Genomic DNA, 22,416 nt, shown 5'->3' with positions numbered 1-22,416 from the left:
TGATGTTGTTCACCTGAGGATGTATTTACCTAATTTTAAGACATGCAATGGACCTGATGTTTTGTATTGTGTCCTGATCCTTAAAACCTTTAAACTGCAGTAGGGTCTCAAGGACACTTATATGTGTGGATTGAAATGATAGAGAAGTCTTCCAATTTATAGATAATCCATTCTACTTCCTGTGCAACAGTTCTCTGACTGTCACTGATGAATTATTAGAATTATAAGCTACTTTTCATAATCTAAAGGGGTTTGCACTGGTAAAAAAAAAAAAAGTTGTAAGCTGTTTGACCAGTAACCATCAAATCACAGTGTCTCGAGCCGTGTCTATTGCTCTTTACTTTGTATGTGTTTGTGAAGGAAAGATGGCGAGATCATTGCGTCATCATGTGTATGAGGTGGAGCAGTGAAAAAAGGGCAGGGATAATAAGGGATAATCACAGCTTTATCCTGTCACTGCCAGTCATACTTGGTTGAGGTCTGAAAAATGAAGACAGAAGGGCTCATGCTGATACGCCTGACCAGCTATCTGCTCCCATTGTGATAGCCTGTAAGACATGGTCTAACCCGCAGATGAGAACCCTAATCCCCCAATATACTCGCACTCTGGTAGATTAGCTGCAAGGTCTCTTCCCACACTGAGCCAGGATCCCTCAGTTTCTTCTTAAGAGGACACAGATGGAAGGAAACTTATATGGGGAGAAGATTATGAGTATATGGAAAGAGAAATAAATAGAAAAAACAGAGACAAAGCAGGAAGAGGACAGGGAGGGGGAGACTCAAAGAACGAGAGAGATGAAAATGCAAAAGGAACAATAGAGAAAATGGGAAAGGAAGAATATTGGGGTCATAGTTAAAATCTTAGAGGATTGAGAGAAGGCAAGAAAGGACTTTTTTTATTTATATCAAAGAAAAACAGTGAAAAAGAGAGATGCTTCTGGTAGCCTACTTTCTCCTCCACAAAGACCTGAGAAAGCCGGCCTATAAAAATAAAAACAGTAAAAGCAGAGCTAGAGATACAGAGAAGGATGGAGAGAGTGTGGGTGATGATGAAGCTAAATTGTCATGGTTACCATTGCTAGTCTGTGCGAAGGCTGGCCGTGTATCTGCGTGCGTGTGTGTTTAAAGTAGAGCACTGGGCTTGCAGTGTCAACAGATGTCATGTGATATTTGCAGAAGCCTTATGTAGATTGAGTGTAATCCTTATGAAGGCTTTTTTCTTTCAATTTGCTTCTTTCCACATTAACCAACGAAGAGCCGTTTTCAGCATTACATCATTTTTAAACTGTGGATAATTGTAAAGGACATCTATCAAGACACGCGTTATAGACACAAACCGTAAATACATAGAGCAGGAATGTAGCACTGCATCAAATGTGAGTCACTCTGAGCATTTCACGGTGTAAATGGATAGCTAAATTTACTGTTTTCTCACGATGTGCCCGAGGTGTTAGCGAAGAAAAGTCCTCGCAAATCTGGAACAAAAAAAAAAAGGGAAGGAATGGATGCATCGGTTTACATTTTCACACTCTGCCTCAAGCTTTACATGCTTTTTATACGTCGTGACGTCAAACCAACATTTAATGCTGCATCACTGATTCCTGATTGTTGTTACTCACAGTGCATCCTGCGAACGAGTGTGTGTGTCTGTTTTCTACGTATATTGTGTGTCTGTGTGTGATATGATGTCTTTTTTTGAAGGAGCTCTCGTATATTTCTTTGCGGAGGGGCTGAGAAATTGAAAGTGACGCTTGACTGAACACCCTGGATACATCTGATGTTACGGAATAACATGAGTTTGCAGGTCCTGCCTTTACAGACAAAGCTGATGATTAGATGCCTGTTAACGGCTCCGTTGTCTTACAATACATTTCTGAAAAATTAGGTTTTCAACAGGCTGTTTTTCTCTGATGTTAAAATAATAACGATCACCCTTTCATCCTTTTTGATGTTCGCTCGCTTGTGAAGCAAGAATGAGTGTGCAGAGTCATGCTTACAAAAGCAGGCAAAAGCACATCCCACAATCAGCTGTCACTCAGACCCAGCCAGTGTTTTGGTCGTTACTCAAGAAAAGTAATGAAGTACGTTGCATAATTAAAAGCAGAGAAAGCCACGAGTACTCGTTACGTTTTTGTTTCTCTTTAAAATGACCTGAAACACGTACATAATAACCAGCTAACAATAGAAATCTCAGGCTACAGGCTCACACACCAACACAAATTCCTGTCCTAATGAGGATACACGTACCATCTTTTCTTCAGTTTTTACATATGAACACCAGCACAAAGACACTTCCTACAAAGCAAATTCCACAGTGATTCTTTAGAAGCATGAACAAGCCTGACTGCTCGTCACTGCTTTAGTTACCTGTTGAAGTTCAGGCTCTAGCTGGGCAAGTTACTTTGAAAAAGTAATTAATTATAGTTACTAGTTACTTCTTCAAAAAAGTAACTGAGTTAGTAACTGAGTTACAATATTCTAAAAGTAATTAATTACTTGAAAAGTAACTATTGCGTTACTTTAAAAAAATGTTTAACCCTCTGGGGTCCAGGGTATAATTGGCCATTTTTAACTACTTTTGATTTTCCCTCCACATTTTACCTTTAAAAACGATTTACTTTGCCTTGTTTGGTATCATTCTTTTCAGCACAACCTCACATGTCTGAATTTACAGTTGTGTTTTCATTTTGATATACTGTATTAACACAATGGATCTAAAATCAGACAAAAAACATAAAATCAGAGTAGAAAAAGTTTTATTTTTTACTGTAATAACCACAAACATGTTTAGTGAATCATATTTCATAACTTTAAATGCAAATATAAATCTTCAATTTTAAAATCCTATGCACAAGTTTTGCAAACAGTTATTTGCATCCATTTACTTTTTACCTCAATTTTTTAAATAACCATTTCAAACTATTTACAGAACAATCAGCTGTTCTGCATTAAATAAGATGCCACACAAATTATTTGTGCCACTCCAAAAAAATCATTTCTGTCCACTATGAAGGAGAACATCACAGCCTGATACCTGCAGGTCTGACAGCAGCAGGCGTATCACTCCTGTTTCTACCTGGAGACAGCAGTTGCCTCATTGTTCTGACACACAACACAAAACTATCCACAACACTACACACTAACTACACAAGACAACACATTCACTACACACTCCAAACACGCTAAACACAAATCTCTCACATCTCAAAACTCGCTCTCTCTCTTTTTCTGCTGTCTCTCCCTCTCTCTCTCTCTCTCCGTCACTCCCAAAACTTCCCCTGTTGTGTTTTTTTTTTCTCTCATAAGCAGAGTGCTTGCTAGCGCTGTCCTTAGACAGTAAACGCGACTAAGCTTTGAGGAAAAAACCAGAGTCATTTTTATCATGACTCTGGTTTTACGTGGCCTAACTACACAATTTGAAAGCTGGTATATATCACCTTGTTGATTTGTCTTTAAGTGGTCATGTGACTGACTTACCACGACTACTTTACTCTTCCTCACTCAAACAGCAGCACTCATGTGATTGTATGTATATAAGATGCGGTAAGCTGAACACAGCTTCAACCTTCTGTTTGTTGAAAAACAGTAACGGACCGCATTTTCTCAGACAGTCTCGGTCGTTGTGTCCTTGGGCAAGGCACTTCACCAGTTGCCTACTGGTGGTGGTCCGAGGGCCTGGTGGCGCCAGTGTCCGGCAGCCTCGCCTCTGTCAGTGCGCCCCAGGGCGGCTGTGGCTACACTGTAGCTTACCATCACCAGTGTGTGAATGTGTGCGTGAATGGGTGGATGATTGTGTATAGTGTAAAGCGCTTTGGGATCCTTAGGACCAAGTAAAGCGCTATACAAATACAGACCATTTACCATTTACGTTACACCCAAAACTGGTCACAGAGAGCCCAAAACGCCAATTAAGATCAACTCAGCCTCTTGATTTTGTTCCCTCACTTTGAGCGAACACATTCATGTTCTCTTTCCTGTGCCACCTCTATTTCCCTGGATGTCCTTATGACTTTTTCAACCTCTAGTTGTCAGGGCTGCACATCAAAGACTCCACAGCTACTCCCTGACTCGCAAAGTCACACTAACGGGTTTTGCTGTACACAGACACCTACACATTTGTGCACAACACATGAATAAATGTGCCTATTTTCTCAACAAAGAAGGTTGTTTGGTCTCTGTGACAGGAGAGGGCAGTTTGTGACACTCATTCATCATTTCTCTTTTTAGTGCCCCTCTCTGCTACCCCATGTTCTGCCCTCCACTATCTCCGTGTCGTCTCATTCCTACACCCTGTTGCGTTATCTCTCTTCAGGTATTTTTCACACAAATGCCTGCCTGTATCCTGCCATCTCCTCTCACTACCTGAGAACTCTTTTATCCCTCCCTGAATAGTCCTACAAAAAAATAAATATGGCCTAAAAAACACAGCAACTGCCTCCAGAAAACAGCCAACATCTGCTCAAAACTAACTGACTGCCAAGTCAGATTTTCACATTGCTTCAGTGGATTTTCAGTCCACCAAGACTGTGCGAATTAAAGTTAATGTTGGCAGGACTCAGACACCTGTCTCGTGTACCTATGTTTTCATACTTTTACAGCCTAGCCTTGCTCATTTGGAGTCTCCTAAATCAAATCAAACCAGTGCATGTCGGAATTTGTTATACTATATCCCACTTTTGCATGAATACATATGGTATGTGTTACCTCAAAAATACCTTTCAGATAGACCTCATGATGGCTTTGAAAGCAACCCATAAACAATCAGATTAATTTTCAATCAACATAATGGCACCAGACACCTAAAGCATGGAAAGCAGGTTATATTTTGCTTTGGGCTGCATGCTGGCAGTCTGGCAGCTCCCATCCACATTGTTCTGATCTTAACAAATTCATTGAACCTCACAAATACTTTCAAATTACCCAACGATGCTTAGCACCATTAGAGTCAGATTATTAGCTTGGAATCAGTTGCTTTGTATTTCTGAATGCTGTTTCACCTCATTACCTTCCTCTAAACTGGAACCTCCTCACAAAGCTTGTCACCTGCTTTACTATCTGTTTGTCTGATAATAATATTTCACCCTTTTCATATTTGCACCAACCTTCTTTTTTTCTCTCTCTCTTTTGGCTTGGTTGACCATATGGGTGCTAAAAAGCAGAGATTACGATTGCGATATCTTCTATGGATTTAATTTGCATTGCTGTAAATGCGAGAGGGTTTTTACTGTTTTGAAGTTTCACAGAAATTCTGTTGACATGAAGTTGTTGTCAGAATCAAATCATGCTGACAGAAGATCTTGCTGCTTGATTATAAAGCATTTTCAGCATTTTCAAGCTTTGTCTATGTATTAATGTCATTTATACTGACAGCAAACTGTGTGTTTTCAGTATATTTTTCCATACATTAACTTTGTTTCAGCTGTTTTTTTACATTGCAACTGTTCAATTGCATTTTACACACTCAGTACTGGCTGCTATCACTGATACATATCTGTGTGACCAAAGTTAAATCTAGAGTGTGGTATTGTATGTATGTAAATAAGCATTGGGTATGTGCCAATCCTTGCTGAACAATTTCACACAATGTTGAGTAAGTCTATCAGCATCAGATAAATCTCTCTGTATTTATTTATTTTTTTAATAGTGTGCAGTTTTAAATTTTGTGTCTGCAGTTGCATTTCCGATGTGGCGCACCTGCCGAATACTGAGCAACAATTCAACCAAGGATTTTTCTCCATGCTGGGCCATCCTGTTCATACAAAGCACCAGACCGCTCATTCTGTAGCTTAGCTCCACTGGTTGATGTAATAAGTGACAGACTAGTTATAAATATCAGTGATATGTTCATCCGTGTCTGTGTGTGTATGCTTTACGGTAGCGTGTATTTTTTCACCCTAAATGTTCCTACCTTGCAGCGTTTAGCTTTGTCTGGTTTAAGAGCCGTTTCTTTTTTTCATTGCTGATATAGAACAAATGCAACAGCCCATCAGGATATTTGTAAGTGGCCCGACTGTCCATTTCATGGCCACATTCATAGTCTGGCACCCTTTACATCAACAAGTAGTGCTGCAAAATAAGCGGTCTGCTCGTTTGCATGAGCAGCCTGGGATGGAGGCATATTGCTGAATTAATGCTTCAGTGTTCCTGCGGAAGAGAAGCAGGCAGACAGTTGGTTTGTCCATCCATGTCCATCTTTAGTGTTCGCTCACTCTCTCAATTGACTATGCAGCAAGAGATTCGTGCTAACATAGTCGTGTGCAATGTGTGGGTTCTGAAAGAGCTCTGAACTCCTGTTTGCAATGTGAAAGCTGGGCAAGGTGACCGGTCACACCTGGGCAAAACAATCCTCAGAACACAGTGCAATGACCCACCCAGTGCATCTTTTGTTAGCAAGCAAAGACTGGTTTGCCTGAGCTGAAGAGGAAAGGAATCCTATTGGTGGAGAAGGATTAGGGTACGGCACTGCCAGATTTTTAGAGCCTATTGTGGAAAAAAAAGTTGGGCTTTTTTCTTGTTCCACCAGTTAAAAAAAAGATATTTGTGAGTGAGAATTGCAGTCTAAGAGAGAAAGTGATCGACTGCAAGGATAAGCAAAAACATGCACATGTGTTGCACACCACACATTTAAACCTGTGATAATATTATTAATCCTTTATTTATTATTTAAAAATCTCATTTCCAAGAGAGACCTGGCATCACTCTTTCAGTGATTGTTTTTAACGTCGCTCTTAATGATCTGTTATTGTATATTTCTCACATACTGTTTTAATTGTTATGTGGTGCATGTGTTTTTGAATTTTTGCTGCCATGATGCCAGGTCTCTCTTCATTCAGTAAAAGCACAGTACTAGTATATTATCAACAACCAACAACAGGTGCCTATTTACACAGCTAGCAACTACCATTAAAAAAACAACATTAGCATTCATTTGAGGTAATATACTTGGCAATATTAATTCCATTATTCATTCTCTTTTATAACTGTTTAATCTGAAAGCATCCGGTGTCCATTAACTACTAAGAGAAATATGTGACTCTGTTAAATGCTGGACTAAACTGAGTGACCTTTTTAACGCTTTTGCAATCCAAAAAAAAAAAAAAAGTCACACAGCACTTTATTCTGCAGACTTTAAGCACTTTATCTATCACGCACACATGCACAAACATCAAACTCATGGATGTATCTGAGGCAGTTTCGTGTGCAGTATCTTGCCTGGGGACTCTACAGAATACATACTGGATGAGCTGGGGATCAAACCACAGATTTACTGATTAGTCAACACCTTGCTGTCTCTCCTGAGCCCATGGCTGCTAACTGTGTGCCTGCTGTTTGTAGCTGAACAGGCTGAATACGGGGAATTTTATTTTGTATCGTTGGAAATGTTGGAAAGCTATGACAATGAGACAAATACAAATTAACTCTGTATCACTGAGGGGAGTCCTCTCAAACTGCAAACAATCCCCATGTCTTTTTATTATAAAGTATTTATAAGTGTAGCTTTGATATATGTGCTGTGATAATAAGGTACTGTATATTACTATGTTTCAAACATACCTTGTTCAACAGAATTAAGTGAATACTTGATCATCACAGTGTTACACAAAACTTCATGGATGTCAGTCTGTTCATTTAGGAAGCAGAAACCATTGTGAATCCATTTTATCTCCTCCCAGTGCAAATGAAAGTGACTGGACAAGCAACAAGACAACCAAAAAGGAAGTGGTTTAGCAGGAGATGTGCCATTACATGAGTAGAGCTGGGGTGACAGAGTGGCATTAACCTGGTAGTAGGACCAGTTTCTGCTCCTTTGTGCGAGGAAGAAGAGGAGGCACAAAATTGCTTCCAGCAGGTTACTAATGTGCATGTTCCTAATCAGACTCTGAGAAATAGTCTTTATGAGGATGTCTAACAAGTGCTAACATCCTTCGTGGGTCCTGTGCTCACACTTCGCAGCTCAATCAGCATTCGCCAGAAAATCCCAACACTGGTAAGTCTGCTGTGGTGCTCTGTCCTTGTGTTACAGCATGTGTCCTGATAAAACTGCCACACTCTTGAGACTGTGCTGCAACAGTAGCAAACCTTCTTGCAATGCCACGTATTGATGTGCAGTCCTGGTGGAGCTGGACTACCTACTGATTACTATAAAGAGACTTCTTTGTTAAAAGCTGGGGAAAACCAAGACTACTTTTTAAAATTTCCGTTCAGAAGTTTCACTGTGATTAAAGTCGGGGTTTTGTGGAGCAGCAGGAAGTTACTTTTAGTGAGGTCGCTGTGGGGGAAAAGGATTGAAACCACATAATTCTGATGACAGCAGGAGACATGTAGGGGATAACAATTCAGTTGGAAACCTTCCTGTGAATGTCAGTGTGAACACAGCTTTGGAGTAGCGGGAAAAAATTAATGATAATGGAGTGGATATGGCAACCACTTCCCTAATTGGTGTGCAGTCTTGATTTTCTCACAGTGAGAATTAGGGGGAGGAAAAACATGGCAGAGGAAGGGTAACAAGCCCATTCAGTTGTTAGCTGTAGCTGCAGCTTTGTATGAAACACCACACTTCCTAAAGCACTGAACATTGCACTGCTATCACATCAGAAATGAATATTTTATTTAAACGTAAACCTTCAAATACATGCTTCAACAAGTGTCCTCCACTCTGTCTTCCCACATGCCCTTCAGCCTAACTGTATTTTATTTTCCTTCAGTTTGATGTTGCCTTCAAGGGATCATCAAGAAACTTGAGTTCAATGCTGTGGAATATAAATAAGATAGCAGACACATAAATTCCTGAATTGTTTTTGTTGCTGTGCAATCTGAAAAGCTATGTAATGTTTTAAAAAAAAATATAGAGGTGGGTCTGTAACAAAGATTTTCTGAGGCGTATACTGACAAATCAGTATTCATTAAGTAACACTGTTTGTGTAACCTCGGTATGCTGTCTGAGGAAGCTGTGCACGATTAATATTCCCTCAGTAATTACACAAAATGTCATTTGCTGTTAGAAATAAGAAAGAATTAAACCAGGTGGTTGTTTGAGTGGAAATTTGTATCGTCTTAATTAGGATATTTGTTTGTGCATCTTCACTAAGTATTCAGTTGTGAGGTGGATTGTCTTGAACAGATTTAGTTGTCCTCTTACCAGAAATGATGGTTGTGCTAGTTTCTGCAGTTTGTGAGCATTTGTGAAGTTAGAACTGAATTCTTCTGAAGTGAAGATGACAATTTAACATTAATGAATAAGAAAAAAACATGCGTAACATCAGTGGCTAAACAGAAAATGCCAGCTGGAGGCGTGGATGGATATTTATTGTGTTACACTAGATTCCAGCATGGTGACCTTTAAAGATAACGAAGATGCTATAATTGTGGATGTATCAGTGATTAAGATGATGGTATTCTAATTTATTTAATCCTTTCAGTGACTTGATAGCACCGTGATTTGATTTGATCTCTAGTTGTAACTATTTGTCCTTATTTATATATAAAAAAACATCCATCCCTTAGGTTTACCAGCTTATTACTGAATGTCACAAACACACCTTTTAGAGCAGGTTTCTGGAGGTCTGAATGTGCACAACACATGTGATGTTCTGTGAGCCAGCACAACCACCTTCACTGTTGTTTTTTACAGTTAGCTCAGTGTTACATGCTCTTTCCTTTGTATTTGTTTCCTCTATCCACTTTTCCACTTTTCTGCTCCTCTCCCTTACTTATCTCTTCTTTCTTTCTCATGGCATGATTGATGGCTGGGATGGCGGTCCTGGAAGTCTGTTTTTCTGCAGCTGTACTTGTTAGTTTCGTTTTCTTTCTTCAGGTCAGGAGTTTCTGGGTCCAAGACCCCATTGTTTCTCTGGCCCAAACCCATTTCACCTTGTTTTGTTTTTTTCATTTTTACGCTCTTTCTCTCTCCATTTAAATAAAATAAGTCTTTTGGTCATGGAGATAAGTTGATGGCTGTAACAGCTGCTGTGTCCTGCTTCTACACGCTGAAAGTTTTTGCTACATTGTCAAGATGGCAACCATTAAAGATTAGAAATGTATACTGCTCCACTCCACCATTTGCGTTCTCATAGAGTACTTAATGTAGCCATATAATTGTCAGCCAGCGCAAATGTGCGTAGGCACTTAATGGTGTGAGCATAAGTATGGAATTATGAGATTCGAGACACAGTGTGTGTGTAATATGTACAAATAGGGATGCAGCTGTCTTCTGCGGGTTTTGCTGAAGTTTAAAAATGGCCAAATAACGTGCTGCACCCAATTAGCGCATGCTGTTCTTTATAAGGTCTGTGTCACGCTTCTTACACATCCTGCTGCCCTGCAGAGATGTCTTCCTTTTTGTGGTCGTGCTAGTGGCAGCCAGAGCACTCGTAAACCACACACGTGGCATGCTTCCTTGATTTGTTATAAAAACAAAAGCAAACAAAAGAAAATCTTTTTTGCACTCCACACTAGAAAGAAAGCTGCTAAAACTAATTTGAGAATTGTAGATTGAGCCTCTTGATAGTTTTAATTATGTTGTTATAGACCTCTTTAATCTGTAATCTCAGCTTCACAATGATTATTTGCCAGCACCATTTGCAAGTCTCTTTGCCTCCTGCCTTGTTGGCTGCTAGCTACTGTATCTATCATCAGTGGTGCTGTCTCCTCCGGTCTTCTACATATTCTCCCCACACTCACTTCACACAGCCAAGTCGCAGGAATACATTAGAAGAGTTTTATCATGATCCTACTGTAGAAACACTACAAAGGTAGTTCCTTGTGATGGCTTAAATCTTTGTATTGCCTTGCAACCTAAATAATTACCTCACTACACATGTTCCTGTCAGACAGATGCTCTCTTTCAGTTTTATAGCAACGCCCAAGTTCAGTTCAGAGAATCAAAGAAAGACTGCTTTCATTTCCTCCTCTCTAAAGCTCTGCCACGGCCTCTGTGGATTCTGACCATATGTTTTAAACCAAATACAAGAAAGCCTTTCCTTTGTAGTGTTGCTTTCTCAGTGAAACTCACTGTGATCCAAGTTTTATGACCACCAACAGAGGCTTGATAGAGCTTTTTAAGTTTGGGCATCAGACTGATATTTACATGTAACTGCTTTACCTGTTATATTGTATTTCTTCATGTGGAAAAAAAGAGTTTTATATATCAAGTCAACATCTCTGCCTCAGTAAAATGACAAGAAGCTTGCACTATGAGACAGGTGGGTGTCACCTAAATCTCTGCAGGAGACATCGCAGGATAAGATGAATGAGTACAAGTCTCTGCCTGAAAGCAACACAACAGGGTGAAATCTGCCATGTGCACGCATACATGTCAAGTCAGTGCACAAGAGCAGCTAGAGAAAATCCGGACCCAAAGAATGACCGTAACACACTTACATACATAACAAAACTTTATAAATAAATAAATACTGAATAAATGTGTCATACAGCCATCACGTCCACAGAAATGATGTGCACATAAGGTCAGTAACTGACAGCAGCTCCATTCTGACACATAGCTCTACCTACCCACACCTGTCACTCACTCTAGCATCAGTACCAGTACTCAGTTCTGAAAAATCAAAACTTTATCGTCCATCCTGAGACAGATTTATCTTACGATACTTGTTTTAAAAGATTTTTTAATTCCTTATCTATTATTCATCTATTATTCAGTCACACGCCAGCTCTTCTGATGTAGATCCAGGATCACTTGCACTTAGCACTATACAATATACTATCATTAAATGGATTTCCTCGATAGCTCAGAGGGACGGGATGGCAAACATTAGGACTGCTTTGAAAGGGAAAAATTTCCACTAAGAAGAAAAATTCCTGGGACTAGAACTCTCTTCAGGCAAAATGAATTTACACTTTTTGCTGAATTAATCTCGATAAATAGTTAGAACTCTGTAGTAGGTCGTCTTCATTTTCATGCTAAACTTTGAAGGTGATCGCAGGGATGCAGGAGCAACACTCTCAACCTGCACACCCCTGCTGCATAGCTTTGCGGCACTCAGGTGACATTATGCTGCAAACAGATAATTTATGGTGGCACACACGCTACTACATGTCACACCGAGTCCTCTATTGGTAATTCTTACTCCGTAACACAAACCCCAGCCTTCATCTGCCACACTAAGGGCAATGAGCTTTAGTGCATTAGCATCGTCCCACGCTTTTGGCCCTGGGCCACGCATATTGTATGAGCAGGCAACCTACATATACCCATGCTTCTGTCAGCGGAGGTCCCCTGATAAGACAGGTTCAGTGTGCAGAGTTTAATGGTGTCCTGGAGTGTGTATTATAGTGTTTAGTCAATTTATTCTCCTGTCAAAAGAGATCAAGGTCCTGCTGCTTTGACTTAAAAGTGCTTTTCAAACAGCTGCCAGATGCTCTGGGTGTGCGCTCTTCAAATGAGTTTTGGAATGTAAAAATACTGATATATACAGTGATGGGTGATAGGGTGCGATCAGTGTGAGCTAAAGCGTTTGCTCATAGATTTTAAGCATTTCAAGAAAGTCATATAAAATGGGTTTGATTGATCTTGTCTTTCAGACCGAGCTTGTTAACTTGTGTGACATAACCAGTCCATCCATGATTTTATGGAGTTGCAGTAAAATCTGAGCGGAAAAACCGGATAGACGCTGGCAAACAAACTTTCGCTGATGACAAGGAATGGGAGGTGTTGGTGTCGGGATTTACTAGCAGCATAAAATCAGCCAAATGATGAGGGGAAATTTTAATCAACGCTGAGGGAGAAACAGTCATGAATAATTTTGGCTTTGCACCATGTTTAACTGACAGAATATTCATCGAGGCTGATCAATACTTAAGCGCACAGTTTAAGCTTTCTGTTTGACAAAAATGTTTGTGGTCTCTCTCTCTTGGTGTGTGTGTGTGTGTGTCCCAGATTCTTATCGGGGAGGTGACCAGTTTTTTTGTGAAGACAGAAGGCGCTCAGGAGAAGACCATAGTGACGGCTGACTGCTGTTACTTCAACCCTCTCCTCCGTAGGATCGTACGTTTTCTGGGTCAGTCACAGTCTTAAAGATCAGAGCTTCTTCTGCTTTAACTAATAAAGCCTCTCTTCTCTGGGGTGCAGCCTCATTAAGGCTCACACCACTACATCTCTATCTTACAGTATGTAGACTAAACACAAAAAGCCCTTGTCCTTAACATGAGTCTCCTGTGGACGCATTTTCGTTAGCCTTATTTTTATGTCCCATTCTGTTGATGCTCTGTGATCTTTTTCACCACATCTGTATGACAGACTGAGGTTCTGAAGCATAAAAGCAAAGACTGCTTCTGTCTAGTCATTTGGTGCGAAACACATAAAATCAACAATAACAGCTGAAATCCCAGGAGAGTGCTTGTTTTCTTGTACACACTCCCTCACTTTCACTCTGTCTGTCTTTCGCTCAGGTGTGTACTCTTTCGGCCTCTTTACCACCACCATCTTTGCCAATGCCGGTCAGGTGGTGACAGGAAACCAGACGCCTCATTTCCTGTCTGCCTGTAAGCCAAACTACACAGCTCTGGGCTGCCAGTCTCCACTGCAGTACATCGCAGAGCACCGAGCCTGCACAGGAAACCCGTATCTGGTGGTGTCCGCCCGCAAATCCTTCCCCTCCAAAGATGCAGCGCTCAGCTTCTACTCAGCCATCTACACGGTGGTAGGAGACTTTCTTTTTTGAGTCTGGGTGAAGGGAGATGCACCGGATGAGATGACTGATGATCTGGTTTTACTTTATGAAGAGTCTTTAGAAGAGCTAAAACACACCACAAAGCACCAGAAAAGTTTCTGATAAGTGGCTTAAAGTAGACTAATATTGTTTATATTGTTTAACATTTTTACTATTATTCAAGTCTAGCTAATGCTGAAAGCTGAGTTATCAGCTGCTGAGCTTGGCAAGCAAGGTGCATCCACAGACTGTACAGGTGAATTGCACAGACACATACACCTCCCAATTTGTGCCAGAAGAAATATAAATGAAATACTATAATTTTACTCATCAAATTTGGAGTATAGGTTACTTGGACTGGCTGTGCAATTAATCATACATATCTGTCAAATAATTACAGTAAAAATGCTTCAAAAGGAAGTGAAATGAAAACATGGCTGGTTTCAGATAGCTGACGTAAACACTAGCACGCAGCTGGAGCCCTCAGCCACCTGTAATTCAACAGTCTGTAATTTAAAAAACTAATAATAGAATAGACAACCCCATATATTTGTATATGTATAGATGTCCAAACAGGTTTTTGTACCAGGTTGAAAACATGGTTATTTTTTCCACTGTTAAGTATTTTTCAGCTGCTTGGATCTGACACACACTAAATCCTGGCAGCACATCAACCCTACTCTCCGCCTACACTGGCTCCCAATAGAGTGCACTGATATAAATATGAGATCTTCTACAAGTCCCTCCACAGTCTTGGCCCTATGTACCTCTATGAACTGATCTTCATCCCGTGACAACCACCTCCACCCTTCCTTCCTTTCAACCTGTTTGTGTGGCTGGTCTTAACCACAGGCACTGGAGGGCTGGTGTGGCTTGTTTCCCATCAGTGACACTGAAAAGAATGAAAGGTTCACATGCTGCAGAACTCCAGTTTTCTGATTTATTGCATCTAGAAGTGATGTTTTGAGCACACCAGCGTTCTATGAAATGCCTCTGAGCTCAGTTGCTGGGTGGCTCTGTGGTTTGGATTTTTACACTAAACAACACTGCATGAACCATTTCTTTACCCATGCTCTAAGTTACACCGCTGATTGTACTGACTACATCCATTATAGTTAGTTAAAGTTCTTTTCTTCTTTAAAATAAACTGTATTTAAATTGGCATTTGTGTGCATCTTCCTTTTTGTCATGGCCATGTGGCTCTATACCCCATCCCAGAGTCACTTGCTCCTCAAACACGAGGCAGCCGTCCATTTCCATCTCCACGTTGGAGATCCTGGGGTACAGAATCATATGTGTCGGGATTCAAACACTAGCCAATGCTACCACTTTACATCAGTTATGACAAATATAAGGTTAAGCCTAGTTCTTTCAACCACATTTTAAGGTATGTGCACAAATAAAAAACAGAAGTAAAACTCCCGATTATCCCTAGATAAATCTACATTTTACGAACATACTGAAATAAACAGCTTGAACACAGTCTTTATATTAATGTTATATATTTTATAGAGCATAGCAAACCGAAAATCATCTTTTCTTAAAACAATCCCTCTGCAAACTGACAAGTTTTATACCCGACTTTCAAAGTTTTGAATATTCAGAATTAAAATATGTTCATGTAAGAGATTATAAAGTAAAAAACGTTCACTTAACTAAGTTGGACAAAAAGAACGCACACCCTTCTGCCTCCTTTTCTCTGGAATTACATTAACTTGCTCCTGTCATTTTAGAACCTTTAAACCAGCTGCGGTGGTTTTATTATGCTGCTTTCCCTGCGGATAAACCACTCAGCTGTTCAAAAATCCCTGCAGAGTGCGGCCTCTTGTGGTTTGCTCAAGCTGTTTGAACTATTAAGCTAGTCAGTGTCTAGAATGTTTTGCATGATCTCAGCTTGCTGCTTGAGCTTTCAACACATTGTTCAACTCTTTGCTTTGTTAAGATAACATAGCATTTTAAAAATGTACCTAATTCAGTATATTACTGCTTTCCAGATGTATGTGACTCTGGTGTTCAGGACAAAAGGGACCCGCCTGATGAAGCCCACATTATGCTTGGTGCTGCTGTCTCTGGCTGTGCTGGTTGGGGTGGTGAGGGTGACTGAACACAGGAACCACTGGAACGATGTTCTGGCTGGATTCGTAACGGGTGGTGCCATTGCTGCCTTTCTGGTAAGAAGGAGAAAGGGAGGGAGGAAACACTGAGAGGAGTAGTAAAAGAAAGTAGGGTGAAAGAGGCGATAGATCATAGCCTATTTATACACCTCCAGATAGGAACACAGTCACCTTATATGCTGTCAGTTGCTATAAGCTGCCTACAGCTGCTTCTATCTCTGCAAGCTGCTCAGCAACCCGCCTACATCCTCCACCCTCCTTATTTTCATTCTGTGCCTGACTTAATCAATGCCACGTCTGCTGCCATCGATGCCTGCTCTGTTCTGTAGCCATCAGGCCTTGCTGTCAAATATAAATTACTGTCAATGGACATCACAATCTTCTCTGACTAAACTGACTGAATGTTCTGTTAATATTTGTATTCTTGTATTTAAATGTGTGATTTAAAGGTAGAATTTTAATTCACATTTATTGTATTTCCATTTTACAGTTACAGAGAACAACCGTTGCAAAAATAAATGAATAACATGGTCACGGCTGTGTCACCAGCGTGCTTTTCGTATGTCACTGTCCTTTGTCTGTTTGCATTTTAGTTTCATTTTCTTGTCATTCTCGAGTTTACATGCTGTTTTTGTGGATGTCGTACTTTCTGAGCCTTCACCGTCATAAAAACTCAAACTGTGATCTGTTCCACTCCATTTTCTGTGTGTGGGACATGTTGAAGGGAGAAATGTGGTAAAATACGGTTACAGGAATGATGGTAGGAGGATTTACTGATGATTAAGGGTACAAAAAAGGATGCACTTCCATACATGACTGTAAAAGAAAAAAAAGTGTGGACTAAACAGAGTCTTTTATATTGATAATTCAAATAATGTCATTTAGTGTTGGACCTCTTGACCCAAAGTATCAGTATTAACTTCAAAGATCAAAGTCATTTCTGGTGTGTGTCCCTAAGAATATAAATTTCTTTCCATGCCTCCCCGCAAAATTCATTGCCTATCCCTCTTTCTTTTATCTCAGTCTCTCCCACTTCACTATCTGTTTCCATGCACACTTCAGCATTTCATGCAGCAGAAAATCATCCATCTCTATAGTGGAGTAGAGCGAATTTCTCCCTTCCTTTTCCCTTTACACCTTTTTTTGTCTGCTCTCTACCAGGTGTCATGTGTGATCAACAATTTCAGGCCAACCCAGATAGCAGCATCGACTCCTCCACCTCCTCAGCGCTCAGAGCCCCCCGTTGGGCTGCCTCTTCTCAGCCTGCCCCGCGTGGAGAGTCCACTTGAAAAGTTAAGTGGCCTCCAGGTAAGGGGTGGGGGAAACGAAATGTACCAAAGCAATCAAAACAATGTTTTAAATGTACATGTACTTGTTTTTTTATCAAAATGTTTGGGCATTTTCATTCCATGACAAATCAGTGAGTACGTCCAACCTGACCTCCTCAGAAACAGCTGTAGTGTCTTTAGAAAAACTATATAAATTTTTAACATTATAGAAAAAAAAACTTGACATATTACAGGCCATCATATTACATATTTTCCAGTGTTTGTGATCTTTTTTTGAGCTTCAGATCAATTTTACACCCACTTTGAGTGCTACAGTCTAAACCCAGATCTTATCTATTGTTATGCATGTTTTCTCTTATTTCTATAACCAGCTTTGAGCGTCAATATCATGGGATGTAGTCTGTAATGTAGAAGAACAGGAAAAAAAAACATTTACTTTTAAGGGTCATATCCACAAGTGATCGAGGTGGCTGGTCACAACAAGTAGAATATAAAAGGTCTTTTGTTTTGATACCAGGTTCATTTTCCAGCTCTGATTCCTTTGTGACGAAATCCTTTACTAATCATTACTAACAACTAACCATTTTTTTAAATTGAACATCCATTTCCTTCAGAATAGCTTTAATTCTTCCTCGCATAGATTCAACAAGGTGCTGGAAACACAGTTGCTGCAGATTTTTACTTGGCTGCACATCCACATCCTGAATCTCCCATTCCCCACATCCCTAAGGTGCTTTATTGGATTGAGATCTGGTAACTATGGAGACCATTGGAGTACGGTGATGTCATTGTCATGTTCAACCCATCAGAACATAGCTGCTCGGCTCACAAAGGAATAGACGTGGTCAGCAACAATACTCAGGCAGGCTGTGGTAGTGAAACAATGCTCAATTGGTTCTAAGGGAGCCAAAGACTGCCAAGAAAATACTCCCCAAACCATTACACCAGCAGTCTGAACTGTTGATCAAAGGCAGGATGGATCAGTGCTTTCATGTTGTTGATATTTTATTCTGATTCCATCTGAATGTCGCAGCAGGAATCAAGACTGATAAGACTGGGCAGCATTTTTCCAATCTTCTGTTTCCTGTGCAATTTATAGGAGTTGCACACACCAGGTGATCTTCTGCTGCTGTGGCTGATCTGCTTTGAGGTTTAACATGTGTTCAGATATGCTCTTCTGCATAGCTTGGATGTGATTAATGGTTATTAAAGTTACTCTTTACTTTCTATTACCTCGAAGCAGTCTGACTATACTTCAGGATGTCAGCGTGACCATGTGTACATGGATCTAAATGGACCCAATTATTGCTATGTGATTAAATATTTGCATTATTAAACAATTGAACAGATGTACCAGTGACTGCCAGTGATTGTATGTGCAAAGGTTGGATTGCAATTTGACGTGAATATACAAAAACCATAGTGACAAAACAACACGCACCCTGTGGAATTGATATTTTCATAAAGCATATGAGCAACAAGACAACCTATTAGAGAAAATTTTCATACATCAGTATGAAGGAGCAACTTTGTAAGGCTTTGTTTTTATATACTAAAAAAAAGTCAGCTGATTTGAGGGGTCAGATTTTATGGATCTTTTATGGAATGATCTTCCTGTCTTGTTTGACTCATTATGTCTTAATGTGTACCAGATGCTCTGATCTCTGTCTGATATCCCAGCTTTGTGTGTCCATTCTCTTGTCTAGACATCATCACTGGGCATTTTTTTTTTTTACTGTTATTATCTCAGTCTAGTCAAGTTCATTTGCCCTTTTCGCTCAAATTTAACTTCCCAAATATTTTACAATGTGTTCTGATATGAATTTTCTCTCTCGTCTTCCCCTCCCTTTCCTGTGTCCTCCCATTAGGCTCCAGGGCTACCGTATTCTGAGATCACATGACCATCAGCCAATCCCGTCCCCCGCCCCTCCCGATGTGCTCCTCCCCTCACGACGTTGCCTCACCAGCGCAGTCTAGACCTGCCCACTGAGTGCCCCCCGCCCTGCCACGCCCACCCTGAAGGACGAAAGCCTCTCAGACGAGTCAAATCCACCCAGGTCTGAAGGTCCACCCGTCACATGAGACAAACCAGCAAAAATCACACACGGCGAGCCTGGCCAAAATTCGCCATCTGCTAAGGACCAGACGGAGACAGAGACCTGCCCTCCTTACCTTGCACTGTCCTGTTTGTCATCCACGGTGGCCTACCTTCTCCTTTGGGTGAAAAAGACCCATTTCATGACTCGCCAAAGCCAGAGCTGTTAAAGCAATACTGTTTCCTGCTTTCTTGTCCAGTTTTTCCACAAAGACTATAAAGACTGTTGGCTGGTGATGACTTGATATTTTAAAAACAACAACAACAACAAAAACAATTAAAAAAACAACTCAGCAGCGCTGAGGGTTTGGGGATCGAAGAAAATCCCGGGCACAAGTGAATTGCCCTCAAGACCATTTTGTAACACTCAGGATGATTAAAAAGAAACAAGCAGTGGACAGGAATAAGAACAAAGACCTTTATAATAAGAATACACGTACCATCGAGAGTATTAACGTTTTCTTTTGACCTCAAAGTCAATAAGAGATGCTGTCAAAGAGAAAGCACTTTTGTAAATTATAGCACAGATGAACTCAGTGTTCACGAAACTGTGTTGTATCCTATTTTCTTTTATTTTATATTGTGTGACGTGATAGAAGAGAGATTTATACACACCACAGCTGTGCTCGTGATGCCACGTGTTTTGTGGCATCATTTAATTCATCCTCGAAGTGAACAGTATTTGATTTTCACCAACTTTCCAAATATCCTTATTCCTTTCTATTCAGGTGTGTGTTCTAAATGTACTGTAGGATTAATCTCCATCCTGTGAAACATTATGGAGAGCTCTGTGATTTGACATACTGCCTGTTCCAATGTGAAAGTCTGTAAAAACAAAATCCCTTTTGTCTTTTTCCCTCGTCCCCTTTTTTAACACTTCCATGCATCGTCTTTTATTCCAGAGTACAATCATCTAAATACTGGACACCTGTATGATGTTTCCTACATTTATATCAGCTGGTGTTTCCAAAACTAGTCTGTAATAAGAGTGGTTATGACATCAGTTTGCTGCAGTTCATGCATCTGTCCTGTCTAGTTGTTCCTAGCTCCATCAGTGTTTCCTCTCACCGATTCTCTAACAGTGATGGCACAGACCAGTGTGTAAGACAGAGGTAAGCCCTCTGAGCTGTGTATAGTTTTGTACAGAATATAGGGGTTTTTTTACACAGTATATACCACATTATGTTTTATTGTGTGAAAAATGTGAAGCTACCTGAAGCTGTCTTGTACGAACATGAGTAGTAGCCTGATCTAAAGCAGGAATGTAGCACAGCGGAGAAGTGTGTGAAATCTAAAAGCATAAAATTGGGGTGTTTGGCTCACAACTTGCTTGCTTCTGCTCAGTTCAAAAGGACACTCCAGGGAGGGTATACTACTCTACACACTGGGTTATATAAAGAAGACGTTGTTAAGGTTTTATTAAGCGTGTGTGTGCGTGCGTGTGCATATTTGTGTGTATGTTTATAATGAGCACATTGTATGGCAGCATAACTGTTAATTTGGCAATCTGTTTTCTTAAGTTAAACTGTCAAAAGTAGCTGCTATAATTACACACTTGTGCATGTGTGTAACTGCAGGCCTTCGAAGGACCCCTGCCAAGGCTTCTTAACAATGCCTGTTATAGCAGGTGCTCATTATAGCTCTGTGATTACCTACGGTGAAACTTTGTAAATAACTGAAGAGATAGAGAATACCATAACTGTCTAAATAATGTTATTTTCATGTTGAAATGTCACTGTTTTGTATTTATTTACCAAAATAAATCACAATTATAACACACCGCTTGGTGAATTACATTTTCTAATTTTCACTTTGTTTGCTACCGTTAATGAGGATATGGATTTTATGTGTTACTCTTTTTTTGTTGCATGGTCTTATTTGAAATACTGGACATTCAGTAGTGGTGCATGCTGCACATGCAAGTGACGGTTTTTGGACAATTTGTTTCAGTTGGGCAGCTAGCAAGAATGGTAAATGAACCGGTTCTTATATAGCGCTTTACTACTCTGCCTGAGCACTCAAAGCACTTTATATAACTTGCCATTCACACAAATATTCACTATGCTTTGGTGCTTTTTATATAACTTTAACATACATTCATACTCTGTGTCAAAGAGCAACTTGGGGTTAGTATCTTGCCCCATTACAAGAATTCTGCATGCAGTCTGGATCAAACCACCAACCAACCACCAATTAGTAGATGACCCATTCTAGCCAAACCCAACTACCCCCAGCTACAGCCACCTCTGAGTCCTGGGTTCAAATCCACAGGCGGCTGAGGCTTTTCTGTGTAATTCCACCCACAGTCTAATGACATGCACAGGGTTAGGTTTATTAGCAATACTAAACCAGCCATAGGTCTCTCTCTGTGTTAGCGCTGAATCACCTGTCCCAGGTGTACCCTTTACTTGCCCTATTTTAGCCTCCCCGTGACCCTGAATTAGCTAGCTGAAGAAAATGGACAAATGGTTTCTGTTAATCTTGACAACAGTGACCAGAAAAATCAATCTCCTCCTTCACTACATCCATGAAGCGTCTCTGTGGTCTTCCTCTTTTCCTCTTCCCTGACAGCACCCTTTATTTCGCTTTGACTTTTTTGGATTTTTAGAGAACAAAGTAAACATACAAAGTGCTAAAGAATCAGAATGTACAAATTTGAAAAATGCAAAAATAACTTCACCTGAACTTAAAGCAATTTCAAATTCAGTGGAAACAATTGAAAACAAGTACACATGGTTTAAAGAAGCAAAACAATACAAATAAATCACACTTATCTCACAGAGTTCTTCATGCAGGGAATTACACAGTCGTGCTGCTGAGAGTGCACGGGCTTGATCATCTTTAGTGTCCTGACAAGTCTTTGGCATTACTTATAAAGGTCATGTTGGAAGATCTCAGGCAATATTATATGGAGTCAGCAGTTTATGGATGCAGAGCGCATCCACAAACCGACTGTGCAGCGATTTAAAAACCAGCAATAATATTTTTTAAACTATTTTAAGCCAGTGAAGGTCTACAAGAAAAGTCTTTTGATGCCAGTGTATGTTATGATGGGTGATGCTGGAATAATCAAGTAGTACAGGCTGAAATAAATGAAACTATTCCTCCTCTTTACATGTCCAAATCATCTCAACCCATCATGGGACAAATTCAATAAAAACAGCTGCAGTGGTGTGCTGACTTTGCCCCTAAAAGAATTTCTAAAAACTCCTTTTTTCCCCCTGGAAATTATACTAATATCACCATTTTTG

The 22,416-nt window shown here is 40.2% G+C and overlaps 1 protein-coding gene across 1 annotated transcript in view; it reads left to right on the top strand.

The window, feature by feature from the left end:
• Positions 1-21,188, top strand: part of LOC102307460 (phospholipid phosphatase-related protein type 5) — a gene marked incomplete at its 5' end in the record, with an annotated part of 73,627 nt that extends 52,439 nt beyond the window's left edge. The window contains 5 exon segments of the mRNA XM_014338126.2: positions 12,896-13,016; positions 13,408-13,658; positions 15,662-15,838; positions 16,943-17,073; positions 18,939-21,188. Of these exon segments, the coding sequence (XP_014193612.2) occupies positions 12,896-13,016; positions 13,408-13,658; positions 15,662-15,838; positions 16,943-17,073; positions 18,939-19,047 (789 nt within the window). The 3' untranslated portion in view covers positions 19,048-21,188.
• Between the last annotated feature and the right edge of the window lie 1,228 nt (positions 21,189-22,416).

The sequence above is a fragment of the Haplochromis burtoni genome, unplaced genomic scaffold (genome assembly GCF_018398535.1).
Source record: "Haplochromis burtoni strain Fernald_Lab_line unplaced genomic scaffold, NCSU_Asbu1 Contig_212, whole genome shotgun sequence".
Lineage (NCBI taxonomy): Eukaryota > Metazoa > Chordata > Actinopteri > Cichliformes > Cichlidae > Haplochromis > Haplochromis burtoni.
Note: the sequence above shows the minus strand (reverse complement) of the source record. Positions and strands in the feature narration are given on the sequence as shown.